This window comes from Hemiscyllium ocellatum, chromosome 14 (genome assembly GCF_020745735.1).
Source record: "Hemiscyllium ocellatum isolate sHemOce1 chromosome 14, sHemOce1.pat.X.cur, whole genome shotgun sequence".
NCBI lineage: Eukaryota > Metazoa > Chordata > Chondrichthyes > Orectolobiformes > Hemiscylliidae > Hemiscyllium > Hemiscyllium ocellatum.
The window spans coordinates 58,764-79,267 of record NC_083414.1 but is presented as its reverse complement, the minus strand read 5'-3'; the positions used below and the strand labels follow the sequence as shown (position 1 = coordinate 79,267).

The 20,504-nt window shown below is 41.1% G+C and overlaps 1 protein-coding gene across 1 annotated transcript in view; it reads right to left on the bottom strand.

Moving 5' to 3' along the window:
• stimate (STIM activating enhance) overlaps positions 1-20,504 on the bottom strand; it is a 141,741-nt gene that overhangs the window by 90,836 nt on the left and 30,401 nt on the right. The window contains exon 2 of the mRNA XM_060835268.1: positions 17,066-17,114. Within this exon, the coding sequence (XP_060691251.1) occupies positions 17,066-17,114 (49 nt within the window). The remainder of the gene's footprint in view (positions 1-17,065; positions 17,115-20,504) is intronic.

Sequence of the window (20,504 nt, the reverse complement as noted above, 5' to 3'; positions counted from 1 at the left end):
AAAGTGAGGAGAGCAAATGCTGAAGATCAGAGTCGAGAGTGTGGCGCTGGAAAAGCACAGCAGGGCAAGCAACATCAGAGGAACAGGAGAATCAATATTTCCAGGTATAAGCACCACACTCTCGACTCAAAACAAATTGGTCCAAGATGTTTCTGTCGGTTCTGAAACCCTGCCTCTGCGTGTTCGAGGTCAACTCATATGCATTTAGAATAGTATTTTTTGTCTCATTACATTGCCAAGAATGTTCCTCCAACAGGGAACAGGGATGCATAAACTTTCTTGTGCTTTCCCAGCTAATCTACTTTTCATGGGAAATAGAGTCTGTGTTTCTCGAATGAGATGAAAAATGTTCCCACAGCTTTCCCTTTAAATTTTGGCAAAGCATGCAGAGGCTTAACCATCTCCTGATTGAACCGTGGAGTATGACTGGACCCTTCTCTGCCAAATTCTCCCAAACCTTTGATTTAGCTTGCCTTCTTCCTCTTGCCTTTTTAGTTCCAGTGTTTTAAGTTTTAATGCTCTTTGGAATTGTCTTTCTTTTACTTCACTTCGGAATACCACCTCCAATTTTCTCATTTTGATATCCCTAAATTGCAACTCAAGATTCACCGATGCATCCAATGTACTATGTGTAGCACTTTGTCTCTCTAGTTCCACTAAACTCAACTGGCTCATTATTAATTCTATTACAGGATTTGGTGATGACTGGGGTGTACCAAGTTAAAAATCTCTCAACACCAGGTTATAGTCACACTAAAGGTACCCCCACTGCACTATGCACAGACACACACTCCTCCAGGCCCATACACTCATGCAAACTTTCTCTCATATACAAGCTCTCTCTCATACACTCCCACAAGCACCCTCTCACAGACTTATACTCCTTTACACACACACACACACACATGTACGTTTGTGGAATGAATTTATACTTGCAGAATTTATAGAAAATAAAGAACATGAAAGCACGGACAGGGTTAAAGCATGAAGACCACTGGCAATCTGCGGTCTGTGGAAGGCAGGGTGGGATAAGAATAGTGGAATGATCTTACACCAATTAGCAGAATAACGTTAAGGCTGAAAGGTCACTATGGCGAGATGAGATAACACAAGTAATAAAGCAAGTTTTTCTGTTAAGTGTTATTATGACAGGATTGGGACCATAAATATTTGGGACATGATATTAAAATATCTAATTAATTGTTAGTAGAGTCAGCTTGAGACAGGAGACTATTGTAATAGATGGAATAGCTAAATATCTATCATGACAGGTTAGCCTGGAATGGAAGATCACTGTAGCAGAGATAGCAATAAATATCTAACCGTGACATTAGAATAACATTAAGCAGAATGTACAACTAAAGAGATAATGGGAACTAACATCACTGGTTTATTGTGTAGCTACAGTGAGGTACTTTGATTAATATAGTTGACATGCTAAATAGCTAACAGAAATATGGTAAAAAAAAATTTAAATCCACGGACCCTCACATTCGTGGGCATTCGGAGAATCTGCTTTCTCAGCGTCATGGTTTTTTGTTTGCAAATAAAAGACCTATTTCTTGAAGAACTCTCTGCGTCTCCTGATGATTCTCTATTTTTCTCCACAACAAATTACATTTTATTTTGCTCAAAAACTGCATGAATCTCCGTAAGATTCTGTAAATCCATTTTTTTGGATTAGAATCAGTCTGAACATTGTGCCATAGAGTCTCACACAGGGCACCTCACACCTTTAATCTGGACCGACATGACCCCAATTGTTAAAGTTCATTTGAGAATGCAACTTGAGAAAAGTTCTGTGATTTACATATCAAAGAACTAAAACCAACATGCTCATTCTAAAAGATGAGACTTAACAAACAACCCAAGGTCTTTCTTAACATATAATTTCAGTTACATGACATTGTAAACTTTTGCTATAAATTCTGTGTCTTATGATCTTATATTCCACAAGGAGCAGTGCTCTGAAAGCTAGGGCTTCCAAATAAACCTGTTGGGACTATAACCTGGTGCTGTGCGATTTTTACCTTCATTCTACAGCGTCAGTCTTCTTAGCCTGCTCTGACAACTTTATTTCCCATCTGCTGGCTAACGCTGCTAATTAAGCTTTAGTCATACCCTACTTTCAAAAAACAAATTCCAGTGCCACCTTAAATTGGTGTACAAACCTGGTGTCCAACTACCCAAAATTCAGTTCCACATCTATATTGTCAGTGTTTCAAGAGACTTTGTGAACAGTCACTCAATGCCAGACACTGGGCTTGTCACTTAAACAAAAGATTTAGCAATTTATTAATAATACAGAAACGTTAGCAGAGCAAGATTAAACAGAATACTCTAATTAGAACATAGAACAGTACAGCACAGAACAAGCCCTTCAGCCCACGAAGTTGTTGTGCCGACCACTGATCCTCATGTATGCACCCTCAAATTTCTGTGACCATATGCATGTCCAGTAGTCTCTTAAATGTCCCCAATGACCTCGCTTCCACAACTGCTGCTGGCAACGCATCCCATGCTCTCTCAACTCTGTGTAAAGAACCCACCTCTGATATACCCTCTATACTTTCCTTAAATCATAATGTTTATGATTTAAGACCAACAACCTTTGTTGTCTATCTTTTGTGAGAATGAAAAACTTACATAGCAAAGGAGTCATTCTTCAAAAAAAAACACACAAAACTGGCCACATTACTGAAGTGGTTTCCACAACGTGCTGTTTCACATGCATAGATGATTGATTATTTCCTGGTTGATTTTCTGAAAGTGATCAGGGCCACCTTTTTAGTTAACAGAGGAAAATTCAGTCATACTTACAAATTAATTTCTATTCTCTAAATTCCCAACAGCTGATAACGGGAGGCAAGGTATAGACCTTTCAAATTTTCATGCTGTAGCATCAAGAGTCAAACTCCTCCTCTCCCAGTAACACGGTCCAAAATCCAGCTCAAATTCTCCAGACCCTCCCTCGGTTTGTCCGTCCTATTTTCTACTCCACCCCACTCCAGACTTGCTGGCACCAAGTCCTACGTATTGACTTCGTTAATCGCCAAGTATCTGCTATCTGATTAGACAAACCGTTTTCCCCAGTGTGTAAGTGTCCACGGATATTTCTGATTAAGAACTAACCTGCAATTAACTTTTGGACCTGGCCTCACAGTTTGTTTGTTCTCTCTTTTATAAAAGAAACTGTCTCATGTTCCAAAGGTCACTTTTCAGCTCTCAGCTCACAGTTCACAGCTCTAAATCAAATTTTAAAACTGAATGAAAAAAAAATCAGCCAAGGTTGAAACAATGGGGACCGGTATACGTAAGTATAAAAGAATAAGGTACTTTCAGTCAGTGTTGAAGAGTGCTAAAGAAAGCAGAACCATATTATATCAAATAGATTAATAGGGATGACATGGAACATCGTTTTAGTGACATTTCTGAAACAGGAGTCAGTTAAGTCATCTCAGGTGAAGTTAGTTATTTGAGTAACTGATTTGATACAGTACAGAAGCATTATTATTGGTGCCTATAAAAAGGAGGCAACCTCACGGGAAAGCAGCAACAGCTGGGTTCATGACACTACAGGTGGCTCGGCTGCACAGAAGGGGAGGAAACCAGTGGCAGGGCTATAATGATAGGGGACTCAATAGTAAGAGGAACATTCAGGCTTTTCTGTGGCCACATATGTGAATCCAGAATGGTATGTTGTCTCCGTTGTGCCAGGGTCAGGGATGTGGCTTTAGGACATTCCAGAGAGGGAGGATGAACAGCCAGTGATTGTGGTACACGTGTTTACCTATGTCATTGGCACTTAAGGGATGAGAACCTGTAAACTGAATATTGGAAATCAGGAGATAAATTAAAGTGAGGATTTCAAATGTAGTAATTTCAGGATTTCATCCTGACCCATGTGCCGGTGAGAGCAGAGATTAGAGGAAGATCAATTGAATGCATGGCTGGAGAAATGGTGCATCAGGGAGGAGTTTCAATTCTTGAGGCATTGATACAGTTCTTGGGAAGATGGGACCTACAGGCCGGATGGATTGCACTTGGGAAGAACTGGGAAAAATATCCTGATAGGGGCTTTTGCTAGTTCCATTGGTGAGGTTTTAAACAGCATGGCAGGGAGATGGGAGCCAAAGTGCTGATGGGTCAGATTCAGACCAGGAAACGCAAGCAAGTATTAGTTAGTGATGTAGTCAGTGACTCAAAGTCAAAAGAAACAAAGGTTAAAAAGCATCCAAAAGAAATAAAGGAGCTGATCTGCTTCCAATTCAATGCAAGGAGTATTACAAACATGGTGGATGAACTAAGGGCACAGATAGACTCATGACAGTACAAAGTCACTACTATACTGGAGGACTGTCTAAAGGAGGTGCAAAATGGATTGCTCAAAATCCCTGGATAAAGATAGAAAGGGTGACAAATGGGGTGGGATAACAGCAATGGTTAAAGAAATCAATTACAGTTGTGAGAAGGGACGACTTTCTAATGGATTAACATATGAGGTTTTATGGTTTGAGTTTAGGGATTTAAAAAAGCAGTCACACCACTAGATGTATACTACAGATCACCGCATAGTAATATGGAGATAGAAGGCGGCATAATGTAAGCCATTTTCTGCCTGTAGGAATAAGAGGGCAATAATAGTTGCAGACCTTTAACTATCCCAATATCACTTGGGTATCCACAAGGAGCATTAAAGATAAAAGTCATTTACTGTGTCCTGGGAAATTCTTTCAAACAAGCCCAATGAAAGAAGATACAATTCTGGATTTAACTCTGGGAAACGAAGATGGGCAAGCGGGTGAAGTGACAGTGGATAATCACTTCAGGGTTAGTGACCACAATTTGGTTAGATTTAGTACTATTGTGGAAAAGGACAGAGATAAATCAGGAGTAAAAGTTTTAAGTTGGGAAAACACAAATTTTACGAAACTGAGAAATAATTTGGCTGAGCTGGACTGGACAGGACTGCTAAAGGATAAATCAGTGGCAAACCAATGGGAGGCATTTTTGGAGCATAAAGCAGACTTATCCCTCCAAAAATATTAAGGGTACTGCCAAATGTAAACTCCCATGATTGTTTAGAAAAATACAAGTTAGGAATAAACAGAAAAAGAAAGCTTATGATATTGACCAAAAACTCAACACTGCAGATAGCTGAGGGGTGTGTTGAAAGTACCGGGATGAATTCAAAAAAGACATAAGGAAATCAAAGATAGGTCATAAAAAATATTAACGAGCAAAATCTAGAAAAATGCAAAGATGTATTACCAGTTTATAAAGAGCAAAAGGATAGTTAAGGGAAAAAAGAGACCTCAGAGATGAAGTAGTGATTCAAGTTGAGGAGGTTGGTTTATAAGGAGAGACTGAGTAGACTGGGATTATATTCAATGGAATTCAGAAGATTGAGGGAGGGGAATCTTATAGAAACATATAAAGTTATGAAGGGAACAGATAAGATAGAAGTATAGAGGATGTTTCCACTGGTAAGTGAACAGACGATAAGTGGGTGAGAGGTGAAAATTCAAGGTGATTCAAGTGTAAGGGGGTTACATGCGTCAAGTACTTTACACAGAGGGTGAAAGGTGCCTGGAATGCGTTGCCAGTAAAGGTAGGAGGCAGGCACGCACGGTAGATTCATTTAAGATGCGTCTGGACAGACGCGTGAGTAGATGGGGAGCAGAGAGATACAGATGCTCAGGAATTGGGAGATAAGTTTAGCCAGAAGATTTGGATCAACTCAGGCTTGGAGGCTGAAGGGCCTGTTCCTGGACTGTAAATTTTCTTTGTTCTGTGGTCTTCAGGGCATAGCCTCAAGATTAGAGGGAGCAGGTTTAGGACTGAATTAAGAAAGAATTTCACCCAGAGGGTTGTATATCTATGGAATTCCTTGCCCAGTGAAGTAGTTGATGCTATTTCAGTAAACATTTTTAAAGCTAAAGGTAGATTTTTTTTGAATAATAAAGGAATGAGGGGATATGGTGAGAGCGTAGGTATGTGGATCAGAGAACACAAAGATATCAGCCATAATCTTGTTGACTAGCAGAGCAGGCTCCTGATCCTAGTTCTTATGTAAGTGAACTTGTGTAAGATGCAGAGGATGTGGGAAGAATTTTAAATAAAGGACGAGGTGGGTGTGTTGAGGGGTGGGGACAGAGCTGCTGGAAAATCCAGTTAGAACTTGCAGAATCCCAAGAGGCCTGGATAGCGTGAACTAGGAGGAGAAAATAGGAGCTCAGGGCACAGCCTCAGATCAAAAGGACGATCCTTTAGACTGCAATGAGAAAGGTTTTTGTCAGCCAGAGGAATTCAGTCTGTGAAACTAAATGCTACAGATAGTTGTGGAGGCCAAGACATTGAGTGTATTTAAGACAGAGATAGATAGGTTCTTGGTTTAATAAGTGAATCAAGGGTTACGAGGAGAATATAATAGAATCAGGTTGAGAAACATATCAGCCAGGATCAAACGGCAGATCAGACTTGATGGACTGAATGGCTTAATTCTCCTCTTATATTCTCTGGTCTTGTGTTGTCAGCACAATGAATAAGGAGATTTTGCCCAATCTGTTGCAGGGGATTGAGGCAGACAAAGTGGACAACACTTGGGTTAGGTAATTAACGTATCATGAAGTTCACATTTGCAATGGAAAATAGCAAGGCAAATTCTAATTTAGAACCACGAGGTCCAGCCAGAATACAACAGAACCAGAAACAACAGGAAAATCTCTGTCATAGAACAATGTTTACAGTGTAATGTAACTGAAATTATATATTGAAAAAGACCTGGATTGTTTTTAAGTCTCTGATCTTTAAGAATGACCATTTTGGCTTTAGATCTTTCATATGTAAATTGCAAACTTTTTTTTAATATATTAAAAGTTACATTCTGAAGTGAACTTTAACAATGGGTGGCATGTTGGCCCAGATAATGTCAAAGAGATGTACAGCATAGAAACAGACCCTTCGGTCCAACCTGTCCATGCCGACCAGATGTCCCAATCCAATCTAGTCCCACCTGCCAGCACCCGGCCCATATCCCTCCAAACCCTTCCTATTCATATACCCATCCAAATGCCTCTTAAATGTTGCAATTGTACCAGCTTCCACCACATCCCCTGGCAGCTCATTCCATACACGTACCACATAACGTATTGAAGGCGTGGGTTTCCCTGTGAGGCTGTCTGTGCCACCATGGCCAGACTGATTCTAATCTAAAAGACAGATTTACAGGATCTTACATGGATTCATACAGTTTTTGAGCAAACTAAAATGCATTTTTGCAAGTACAAATTCACCACACAAACTTATATGTCTAAGTGAGCGTGTGCATGTGGCGGGGGGTGTATGAGTGTCTGAAAGAGAGTGTATGAGAGTGTAAAGGGGTATAAGTCTGTGAGAATGTATTGCGGGAATGTGTGTGTGTGTGTGTGTGTGTGTGTGTGTGTGTGTGTGTGTGTGTGTGTGTGTGTTAGTGTTACTTTGCTCAAAAACTGTATGAATCCATGTAAGATTCTGAAACTCTGTCTCACAGGGAAACTCAAATGTTCAATACATTATCTGGGCCAAGGTTAAAAATCACAACACCAGGCTATAGTCCAACAGGTTTAATTGGAAGCACTAGATTTCGGAGCATTGCTCCTTCATCAGGTGGTTGTGGGGTACACAATTGTAAGACAGAATTTATAGCAAAAGTTTAGTGTGAAGTAACTGAAATTATACATTGAAAAATACCTTGATTGTCTGTTAAGTCTCTCATCTATTAGAATGACCATGTTAGTTTCACTTTTTTCACATGTAAATCACAGAACTGGTTTTAAAAGTTACATTCTCAGGGTAACTTTAACAATTGGCATCAGCCCAGAATGTGTTGAAGGTATTAGCCCCCTGCGTGCTGCTGTCTGTGCCATAATGTTTAGACTGATTCTATCTAAAAAATGAATGAACAGAATCTTACATGGATTCAAGTAAAAAATGAGGTCTGCAGATGCTGGAGATCATTTTTTAAATTCCTGATGAAGGGCTTATGCTCGAAACGTCGAATTCTCTGTTCCTGAGATGCTGCCTGGCCTGTTGTGCTTTGACCAGCAACACATTTGCAGCTCTTACATGGATTCATGCAGTTTTTGAGCAAAGTACAATGTTACTCTGCAAGTGTGTGTGTATGTGTATATGTGCACGAGTGCAAGAGTGTGAGGTAGAGGGTTGTGTGTGTCTGTGAGAGTGAGTGCATATGTGCGAGTGTGAGAGTGTAAAAGGATCGAAGTCTGTGAGAAGGTGCACGTGCGAGTGTGGGAGTGTGTGTGTCTGTAGAAGTGTGTATAGGAGTGCCTGTGTAGGAGTGCTTCTGTGTGCGTATACTGCAATGGTGGTCACCTGTTGTGTGACATGAACCCAAGGTCCCGGTTGAGGGCCTCGCTATGGATACTGAACTTAGCTATCAGCCTCTGCTCGGCCACTTTCCGCTGCTGCTTGTCCCGAAGTCCGCTTTGGATGATGGTCACTCAAAAGTCCGAGGTCACATGTCCTAGACCGCTGAAGTTTTCTCCAACTGGGAGGGCACAATCCTGTCTGTTGATTGTTGTGCATTGCCCATTCATCCATTGCCGTAGCCTCTGCTCAGTTTCACCAATGTATCATGCCTCAGGGCATCCTTCCCTGCAGCATATGAGATAGACAATGTTGGCTAAGTCGCATGAGTACCTGCCGATTACATGGTGGGAGATGTCCCCACGCATAAAGGTGGTATCCATGTCCACATTCTGACACAACTTGCAACATCTACCGTGACAGGGTTGTATGGAGTTGTTCTGAAAGCCGGGCACCCTCTCTCAGACTTAGACCCCTTTAAATTTGATTCCCTAAAAGGGGTGGAAACAGGCCATTCAGCCAACAAGTCTACACCGACCCTCTGAAGAGTAACCAACCCAGACCCATTTCCCCCTGAGTAATGCACCTAATACTGTGGGCAATTTAGCACAGCCAATTCACCTGACCTGCACATCTTTGGACTGTTGGAGGAAACCGGAGCACCCGAAGAAAACCCATGCAAACACAGGGAGAATATGCAAACTCCAGACAAACATGCACACACATCCATGTAAGATTCTGTTAATTCATTTTTTAGATTAGAATCAATCTAAACATTATGGAACAGACAGCAGCATATAGGGGGCTAATACCTTCAACACATTAACAATTGGTGTCAGCCTAGACAAAGTTAACCTGAGAACGTAACTTTTTAAAAAAATGTGGTGATTTACATATAAAAAAGTGAAACTAGCATGAGAGATTTAACAAACAATTAAGGTATTTTTCAATGTATAATTTCAGTTACATCACATTGTAAACTTTTGCTATAAATTCTGTGTCTTATAACTGTACTCCACAATCACCTAATGAAGGAACAGTGCTCCGAAAGCAAGTGCTTCCAATTAAACCTGTTGGACTATAACCTGGTGTTGTGCGATTTTTTTTAATAGATATTTTTATTGGAAATTTAACATTTTTACAAGTTTACAAAAATAAACAAAACACTCAAGTACAAACATTGATATACAATTAAATCTTAAATAAATAATAACCAAATTTTAACAAAAGAAAAATACCAAGAGAAAAAAAATCAAAACTCAACTACCTACCAATCCAACCTACAACTAACCAGAGTGTATAATTAAGTCTCTTACATTATTCAAATAAGAGAAGGGAAAAAAAAACAACAGATAACACAGAAATTGGATAGTGAGATACATGCTTGGAATGTGTTAACATCAAATGTAACAAAACCTGTATTCGTGCGGGATTCCTCTCCCAAGGGGCCCTGGACCAGCCAGGTTCACAATCTCAATTAAATAAAAGCCCTTGTTAGGATAGCCGAAATATCTGTATTTATATAATTCAAGAAGGGCTGCCATATTTTATGAAATAATTTGGTCTTTCGGTGCACCATATTTGTAAGGAAGTCAAGGGGAATACATTCTATAATTAATCTGTGCCAATTTGAAAGTCCAGGGGGGCCCGCAGCCACCCAGTTTACCAAAATATTTTTCCTTGCACAGAAAGAAAGAGAGAATAGAAAATAATCTCTTCCCGTACATATCTAGGGAGGGTAAGTTTGAAAAGCCCAAAAGGGAGAGATACAGGGTCCACTTTGATTTCCGCTCCTAAAATTCCTGTCAGGGTACTTGCTACTTTAGTCCAGTATCTATGGATCTTATGACAGGTCCATAGGCAATGTACAATGCCACCTCTATTTTACAACTGGGACACATTGGAGATGCTCCTACCTTTAATTTTGCCAATCGATCCAGTGCTATATGGGCCCTATGAAGTATCTTCAGCTGGATAGCCTGAGTTCTGTTGCAGATGGTGATTCTTCTGGTGTTTTCCCAAATGCCATTCCACGTTTCTATAGAGATTTCTAGTTCAAAGTTTGGGAGAAGATTTGTAACTCGGGTGCTCGTTGTTGTGGTTGTGTTCGCCGAGCTGGGAGTTGGTGCTGCAAACGTTTCGTCCCCTTTTTAGGTGACATCCTCAGTGCCTGGGAGCCTCCTGTGAAGCGCTTCTGTGGTGTTTCCTCCGGCATTTATAGTGGCTTGTCTCTTCCGGAAACGGCAGAGACAAGCCACTATAAATGCCGGAGGAAACACCACAGAAGCGCTTCACAAGAAGCTCCCAAGCACTGAAGATGTCACCTAGAAAGGGGACAAAACGTTTGCAACACCAACTCCCAGTTCGGCGAATAGAACCACAACAGAGATTTCTAGTCCCAAATCCTGATCCCATGTTTTAAGCAGATTCTCCATATCTCCCGATACTTCATGTAGTAAATGATAAACAGTACTGATGGAAGATACCCCCATTGGTCGTAGCACTCTACATTCTCTGATTTATAAGACCATCTAATAATGTAGTCTTCTTCTGTATATAATCTCGAATTTGGAAATATCGAAAGAGATCTCCATTAGGTAATCCGAATTCTGACGCAGCTGTTCAAAAGACATCAGGACCCCTTCTTTAAATAGGTCCCCCAGACATGAGATACCCCTGGATCTCCAGAGTTTAAAAGTGCCATCTGTAAACCCCGGTTGAAATCCCCATGCTCCCACTATCGGAGCATAGAGGGATGTTTAATGCGAGTTGCCCTCATTTTGCTGCATTATATTCCAAGCTTTAATTGTGTTTAATATTATAGGGTTTTTACAGTGATCTGTAATGATTTTCCTCTTATCTGAAAATAAAAGGTTAATAAGTGGGCATTTTACTTGAGAAGCCTCAATGTCCAGCCAGACTGATTGCGGATCAGACAAGACCCAATCAGCTATGTAACTTAATTGGGAACTTAACTGATATTTCCTAAAATCTGGGAAGTCCAGTCCTCCCCTTGCCTGTGGAAGCTGTAGCTTCTTCAGCTTAATGAAGGGCCGTCTATGATTCCAGATAAAGGAACCCAACCAGCCATTTTATTTACGTAGTGGCAGCATTACCGGAAGCATTCTCAATGGGTATAGGAGACGGGGCAGGACATACATTTTAATTAGTGCTATTCTACCCAGCCAGGAAATTGGAAGGTCTCCCCATCGCTGGAGGCCCTGCCTTATCCTTTCCAGTAAATGCACAAAGTTAGCCTTGTATAACTGACCAAATACTGGGGCAATAAAAATGCCTAAATGTAAGAAACCCTCCAGGGACCACCGAAAGGGAAAGTGGGATCCGTCCACTAAGTGGGGTATCATAGCAAAGCCACCCATTGGCATAGCCTCCGATTTTGAGAAATTAATTTTATAGCCTGAGAATGTGCTTAATATATTGATAACTTGGATTAAGCGATGCACGGACCTCAGAGGATTACGGAGGAATAGAAGAACATCATCTGCATAAAGGGTAATTTTATGTTTACCTGTACGAATCCTCGGGGCCATTATATTAGGATTAGCCCGTATAGCTTCTGCTAGTGGTTCAATTATTAGCGTAAATAATAATGGCGAGAGGGGACATCCCTGACGACAGCCCCTATCCACACTGAAGCTATCCGAACCTAATCCATTGGTAACCACAACTGCTTTGGGGTCACTATACAATGTTGAGACCCATTTGGTAAACACTTTTCCAACGCCAAACCTTTCCAATGTATAAAACAAATATGACCATTCAACTCTATCGAATGCCTTTTCCGCGTCTAATGAGACTACTATTCCTGGTATCTTTCCCTGATGGCAGGCTTGAATCATATTCAAAAACCTTCTAATATTATTGGATGATCTACGGCCCTTAATAAACACCGTCTGATCCTCCTTTATGATATGTGGCAATACCCTTTCTAGTCTTAATGCTAATGTTTTAGAAAGGATTTTAAAATCTACACTTAGCAAGGATATTGGTCTGTATGACACACAATCTTCTGGGTCCTTTCCTTTAAGGATAAGAGAGATATTTGCTTCTTTCAACGAAGGCGGGAGGCAGCCCTGACTGTATGCATAGTTATACATGTCCATAAGTGGACCAGCCAATAGTCCTGTAAATTCTTCATAGAATTCAGCTTGAAAGCCATCTGGGCCAGGTGCCTTACCGCTCTGAAGTTGCCTGATTGCGTCAAGTATTTCTTGGACTGTTAGGGGAGCATTTAAGACTGAGACCTGTTCCAGAGTTAGGTCGGGAAAGGTCAAATTTTAAAAAAAATGATTGCATCCCCCTAGTCCTGTCTTCACAATCCTGCGATTTATATAAATCAGAATAAAATTTTCTAAAGATTGCGTTAATCCTTTTATGATCATGAGTCAAAATACCCGTACTTTCCTTGATAGACGTGATAGTTTGAGGGGCCTTTTTTTTCTTTGCAAGAAATGCTAAGTATCTACCCGGTTTGTTGCCAAATTCATATAACCTTTGTTTTGCAAATAATATTTCCCTCTTAGCCGTTTGGGTAAGCGTGGTGTTTAGAGCTGTCCTAAGGGCCGTAATCCTTTGCAATTTGATAATAGAAGGTCTGTCAGCGTATGCTGTTTCAGCTGCTTTTAAGCGAACTTCGAGCAGACGCTGTTGTTCTCCCTTTAATTTTTTCTGGGTCGCTGAGTATGAGATGATCAAACCTCGCGCGTAAGCTTTGATGGCCTCCCACATCATTGATGGGTTGCTAGCCGTACCTAAATTAATTTCTAAAAAAGTTTTAAATTCTTGAGAGAAGTACTTTACAAATTTACTATTTTTCATCAGGAAGGGGTCCATACGCCAATGCCGAGGGGATGTCCCATTGTTCCTCGCCTTGATTTCCATACATACAGCAGCATGATCGGAAATTGCCGTACTACCTATTTTACAGGGTGATACGGAATTTTTTAAAAATCGAGGGGGCAAAAAACATTTCAATTGTGGTATGACATTTATGTGGATTGGAGTAAAAAGAAAAATCGCTGCCCTGTGGATGAAGTCATCTCCATACATCTACTAATCCTAATTCTTTGTTCAGATCCACCAATTGTCTAGATCTGGGAGATACTCCTGCAGTACTCTTATCTATTTCTGGATCCATAATACATTAATAGGGGGAGACTTTAATTGTAAGACAGGCACCAAGAGTCAATTTTGAGAAGGCTTCCGTTATAAATTTAAAAGGATGTGCCGGGGGCAATACAAATTTAAAATCCCATATTCCTCTCCGTTTATAAAGGGCTTTAATCAGAATATATCTTCCAGATTCGTCTTTTATCTGATTTTGAAAGGGAAATTCTTATGAATAAGAACAACTCCTCCCCTGCTTTTTGAGCTAAAAGAAGGAAAAAAAAGGCCTGATCAAATCCATCCTGTTGTAATTTCAAGTGTTCTTTATCCAACAAGTGTGTCTCCTGTAGGAAAGCTATATCAACCCTTCCTCTCGAGATTTGATAATATTTTCTTCTTTTTGACTGGCGAATTACTCCCCTTGACATTCCAGGTGCACCACTTAACAGACTGATCAACCATAATCATCCGGGCAAATCCGAGACCCCTCGGAAGGGGAAACCCTATCCAGAACACCCCGAGCATATAAAATTCACAAAAATAAAAGGCTCTCTAATACACTCACAACAGTATAATAAAAAAGCTACTCCTAAATTTTAAAAAAGGTATTTAAATGGAGATTTTCCCCCTTGTTCCCAGGGTTTATCACTTCCTTTCCAAAGGTCCATCTCTCTCCCAACCAGTGCCCCACCTTTGACCCAGGTGCTCCTCAATAGGATGAGGAAAATTCAAATATACTACAGAGCTAGAGTTAACAGTGAGCACCCCACCCCCACCTGGATATATTTGGTAATGTTAATACCATGTATAAACATATATAACTATAAAATTACAACCTTAACAAGTAATAATTAAATATTATAATACAAAATAACAAGGCAAAAAACCCCACTCCTGGAGACAGAGGTAAAATAGAATAAGGTAACCACCTCCCCCCACCAACATTAACTAGACCCCCCGGCCTAAAAAAAAATTGGGGGGGGGGGGGAAAAGAGAATCATTAAGTAAAGAACAAATAAATAAATCCCTCTCCACACCCCCCAAGATAATATTAAACAGTAAGGTAATAAAAAGAAAAAAAAAAGGGGGGGGGGAGGCAAACCAACATCAATTATCTCTTACAATTTATCTAAGAGAGTCCAAAAATCCCTTAGCTTTTTCCGGCGATCCGAAGTTATACACGGATCCTGCATGGTTAAAGCGTAGTGTCGCTGGGTAGCATAAGGAGTACTGAATATTTAAGTCCCTTAAACACTTCTTCGCCTCATCGCCTCTTTCGGACCAGAGCTGGGGAAAAGTCCTGGAATAACATGATCTTGAATCCTTTATAGATCATGGCTTGGGGATCTTTTCAAAGATTTCTAGAGGCTTCTAGGAGTATCTGCCACTCCTTGTAGCTCTGCAGCCAGAACAGAACCGGGCGGGGGCGCTGGTTTGAGCCGGGCCCGCGTATTGCAACCCGGTCCCATTCTACCCTTACCTGGCCTGATCCAGCCTCCAGATTTAACAGCTGTGGAAGCCACTGTTCAAGAAACGCCGTAAGCTGACCTTCCTCTTCCCGTTAGGGAAGGCCCAGCAAACGAATATTTTTTCGACGACCTCGATTCTCGAGGTCGCCAATGTGGTTCTCTAAGATCCGGACTCGCTGTTCGAGAGTCTGGACCCAATCCACGGCCGATTGCGCTGTAGTTGCAGAGGTCGTGGCCTTTAGCTCCGCCCCTCCGACTCAGCATCCGATTTCCTTAAAGTCTTGGTCGTGCTTTTGCAGCGCGGCCGAGAGTGAGTCCCATCGACTTCAGGATTCTTCAATAAAAGCATCGATCTCCACATCTAGTTTGGAAATGATTTCCACGAGGCTCGTCACCATAGGCAAGTCCCCCGGGGTGGCTGCGGACACCTCTACTGCAGCTGGAGAGGGTAGGGGAGAGGTTCCTGCTTGCTGAGAGCTGCGGGCTCCCTTCCCTTTAGTCATTTTTACTGAAGATTAAACTGTTTAAATTCAATACTAAGCAACTAATTAAATTAAACAGCTATTATAAATGATTTGGTGAGTGTGGTGGGGCTGGGTGACCCACTTTGCCTAAGTCTTGGGAGGAGCACTGTAGACTCAGACTTGCTGGGTTGCCGCCATCTTGGATCCCCGTAGTGCGATATTTAACTTTGTACACCCCCGTCCAACACCGGCATCTCAAAATCATTATCTGGGTCAACAGGACACCCATTGTTAAAGTTCACTTGAGAATGTAACTTTTTTTTTAAAAAAGCTTTGCGATTTACATATGAAAGAACTGAAACCAACATGATCATTCTAAAAGATGAGAAACTTAAAAACAAACCAGGTCTTTTACAATATATTATTTCAGTTACATCACACTGCACATACATTTGCTATAAATTCTGTATCTTACAATCTTATTCTCCACAACCACCTGATGAAGGAGTAGCGCTCCAAAAGCTAGTGCTTCCAATTAAACCTGTTGGACTATAAGTTAGTGCTGTGTGAGGTTTAACTTTGCACAGCCAGTCCAACACCAGCATCTCCAAATTAGAACAATGGGTTATATGGAAGAGAGATTCTTCAGGTAGAAGTTTATTATAATTTAGCAAGGCAAAAGTTAAGGAAGCCAAAAAACAGGGCTCTCTGGATGATGAGGGATAATGAAGCAAAAACAGATGCATGATATATGTCAAGTGAATTCTAGTGAAACCAGGTCAAATACCATAGGTTGATAAGAGAGATGAAGAGGAAAATAAAACTGGCAAAGAGAAAATATGGGAATAGAATGACAGTCAACATTAATCAAAACTCTTCCACCAACAGAGGTGGTGTGGCTCCTATTATGCTTAAAGGTCTTGGCAAGGTGAGAATACATAACTACTTTGTCATATGCCTATTCCTAAACACCATTATAAAGTGTCAGCACAGTAGGGACAATGGAAAGTGCAAACATTGAAGGAGATACCAGAAAGGCTTGACAGGTAGACACTGAAGTCCTTGAATTCTGTTGAAGAGTCACCAGACTCAAAACATTCTCTGCTTTCTCCACATAGATGCTGCCAGACCTGCTGAATTTCACCAGTAATTTCTGTTTGGACAGTGTGTTTCTCCTGGGTGAAGTTACAACCTCAATGTAAAGGATCAATCATTTAGGACCAGGACAAGAAATGCCTTCATGACATAGTGAACCTTTTGTAAATCTCTGACCGAGAAGGAGGTAGATGCTCCATCATGGAGCATTTTCAAGCAGTGACACATCTTTTGAGAAATACGAGTGCAGGACAGAATGTGCCATTGAAGCAGGGGAGCAGTTATGATCACACTGAATGGTGGAGCAGGTTCAAGAGTCTGTACTCTCCACTCTTGACCCTTTAGCTAACATGACACTGTAACGGTTATGGGGACTGTGGCATTAAAAGGGAATGGAGTGTCTGATCAGCTGTAATTGTATTAAATGGTGAAGCAGGCTCGATGCGATGAATGGACTAGTCTTGTTCTTATGTTCCTAAGTGACCATTCCACACCACAACTAATCAATAAGAATGATTATTTTAGTAATATTTCAATACTCGCCATATCTTCCAAGGTCGCCTCTCATACTTTGGTTCTCGGAAACGTTTCACTGCAAGAAACAAAGCAATGTATAAATTTTTAAAACTTGAGTCACTCTAACTATACCTCCATCAATTCAAAAAAGTTTGTTTTGGTCCAACTGTGAATGTTTCACTTGCAGTTCTTCTAATTTTTCTCGTTTAAATTTACCATGATAACCATCAATTCCCTGCTCACTTGCATGCTTGACAAAATTCTCCTTGACTACGTCTGTACTAATCACTTTTTCTGGTAGGAAGTTACACATTTTTAGATATTTTTGTGTGAGAAAGTTTCCTCCGAGTTTCCTGTTGGATTTCTTGGTGACTCTTGAACTGATGGCCTCTCAGTTATGTTGTTCCCAAGTAGAAAGATCTCTGCATTGACTCTATCAAAATCTTTTCTAATTAGAAAACCAGCACTTAAAACGTCCAAGGTAAGTGGGAAGAGTCAGCATGGTTTTGTGAAAAGAAAGGAGAAAGTGAGGACTGCAGATGCTGGAGATCAGAGCTGAAAATGTGTTGCTGGAAAAGCGCAGCAGGTCAGGCAGCATCCAAGGAGCAGGAGAGTCGACAATTCGGGCATGAGCCCGTCTTCAGGAATGAAGTTGCCTGAAGAAGGGCTCATGCCCGAAACGTCGACTCTCCTGCTCCTTGGATGCTGCCTGACCTGCTGCGCTTTTCCAGTAACACATTTTCAGCGTTTGTGAAATGAAAGTCATGCTTAACAAATTTAATAGAGTTCTTTGAGGAAGAAACATAATGGATATACTGCATTCAGATTTCTTGAGGGTTCTTGATCAGAAATCTCAAAGATTATTGTGCAGAGCTAATGGTGTAGAGTCACGAAAAATTAGTACGCGGGTATATCATGTAATCAAGGCGGCCGATGGGATGTTATCATTTATTATAAGAATTGAATGCGTTATGCTTTTTTACAAGGCATTGGTGTAAGCACATTTAAATAAAGTTTCATTCTTCTTATTTGAGGAAGGATGTAAATGCATCTGTGACAGCTCAGAGGAAGTTTACGAGATTGATACTGTACCTGAAATGCTGTCTTATGATAATGGAGTGGGCTCCAGTATTTCTTACTTTCTTGTTAGACTGACTGCATCCAAATCCACCCTTTACCATCTTAATCTTCTCCTCCTCACTTCCCAACATGCAGAATGAGCAACAGTTAGAACCACACAGACAGTGATCAGGAATCTTCCTCATCCAAGTGTCAAATATGCTTACACCATCAGGAAAATGTGCTATCCCAAGAAGAGGGAGTCTGGGCCAAGATGGAATTCACAGTTGTACCCAATTACGTGAAAGAACTTGTAGTAAACCATATTCGGTTGGATTTTTAAGTCCATTCCATATATAGTAATAGCTAATATCCAAATGGCCATTTGTTTTGCCATTGTTTGCTGCAAGCGTGTCATATTATTTCCAAATTGGAGAAGCAAGTTCCTCTGAGCAATAGACCTGGTGAACATCATTGTCTTAATTAACTCTCTAAAAATTCATAACATTTTCCACCACTTAAAACATTTGCACAGAGCTTGAGGATGATGCCTGGTCACTGTACTTAACTGATCTTAGCCAGAACACTTTACAGAAGGAAAACTCAAACCTCGCCCTGCTGATCATCACTGCAGTACTCCTGGTTGAAGCATGTGTGCGCAATACTGAGTTCTCAAAACCAAAAAGAGTTCGCAGGTAAAGATCAGAGGCTTCAAGCTGTTATCAATGAATTAGCTGAATAAAAAAAAAGTTATCCGCAGTCACTGAATTATCGGGCTATGAATATACAAATATAAAAATAATGAGTAGAGGAAGGCCCTTTGGTTACAAAGGTTCACCAGACTGATCCCCGAGACTGGGGAGAGAGAGGACTGGCATGAAGGGCTTATGCACAAAATATTGATTCTCCTGCTCCTTGGATGCTGCAAGCACCACACACTCTACTCTGATCCCTGAGATAGCGGGACTTACAAATGAAGGTGGTCTGGGAAGAGAGAGAGGGTGCACAAGTGTGAGCGAGGGCGCACGAGTGCAAGTGAGGATGCACAAGAGGGGGAAAGAAATAGCGAGCAAGCTTGATGGAGAGAGCAAGAAAAAGAGAGAGGAAGGGAGGGGGAGAAAGCGAGAAGGAAGGGGGGTAGAGGAGAGACAGCAAGCAAGCTAGGGAGTGTGGGGGAAGACAGCAAGAGGGAGAGCGAGTGAGCGAATGAACGGGAGGGAGAGGGAGAGAATGAGCGAGCGAGTGAATGGGAGGGTGATGGGGGAGAATGAGCAAGCAAGTGAGAGGGGGGGGGAGGAAGAGAGTGGGGAGGAAGCCCAGGGAGAAAGAGGGGTGTGGGCATGGGGTAGGGGTGGGGATGAGCGGGGAGAGGTATTGCAGAGGGACGGTGATCTTTTGCAATAAATTCAGTGTCTTACAATCCTGCTCCACAGCTACCTGATGAATGCTGTGCTCCAAAACTAGTGCTTCCAAATAAACCGGTTGGACTATAATCTGGTGTTGTGCGATTTTTAATTTTGTCCACCCTAGTCCAACACCGTCGCCTCCATATCATAATGGCAGCTGTGACTTTAAGAGGTGTTTCATCCTGGTGTCGTTGAGCAAGGAGGAGGCAGGGCGAGGGCGACAAGTGTCGAACAGTTTATGAGAAGAGAAAGAACTTGTGAAGCCTTGGGTTTTTTTTTGTTTAAGAAGCTGGAACAATAGAAGCTGCCTGAATGAGTGTGGTCCAAGTTCCCACCCACTGAACCAGGGATTTTAGGATTTTAGTTTTCAGCAGCAGTTGCTGTAGTGATCTTGAAGAAGAAGTGAAAGCTATTTTCCCCTCAATTTTCTCAAAGCTAATTTTCTCTCAATTACAGCCAAAAGCTGGGAGTTTTCTTCCTGGGCTGCTGAATTACTGGTGAGACAAAATCCGTTTTCTGAACTGGCCTTTTGCCAAGGGTGATTTTATGGAATGCTACTATATTAGAACAGTTAATTAATAATAGTTACTGTTATGTATTATTCTGTTAAGTTTTCCAATAGAGTTAAGCTACCCCAAGTTCTTCTTTCTTTTGCTGGATATTAGCTCCAGCTTAATATACCCTTCCTATAATTGGGTGACCAGAATTGGACACAGTATTCCAGAAGAGGTCTCACCAATGTCATATACAACCACAACATGAGTTCCCAACTTCTATACTCAAAGAACTGAGCAATAAAGGCAAGCATACCAAATACCTTTTTAATCATCTAGTCTGTAAGTCATGCAGACTTCAAAGAATTATGCACCTGCACCCTTTGGTCACTCTGTTCTACAATGCTACCTAATGCCCTATTAACTGTATAACCCCACCTTTTTCTTTGTTGCACCCAAATGCAATACGACACATATATCCAGATTGAAATCCATCAGCCCATTTTT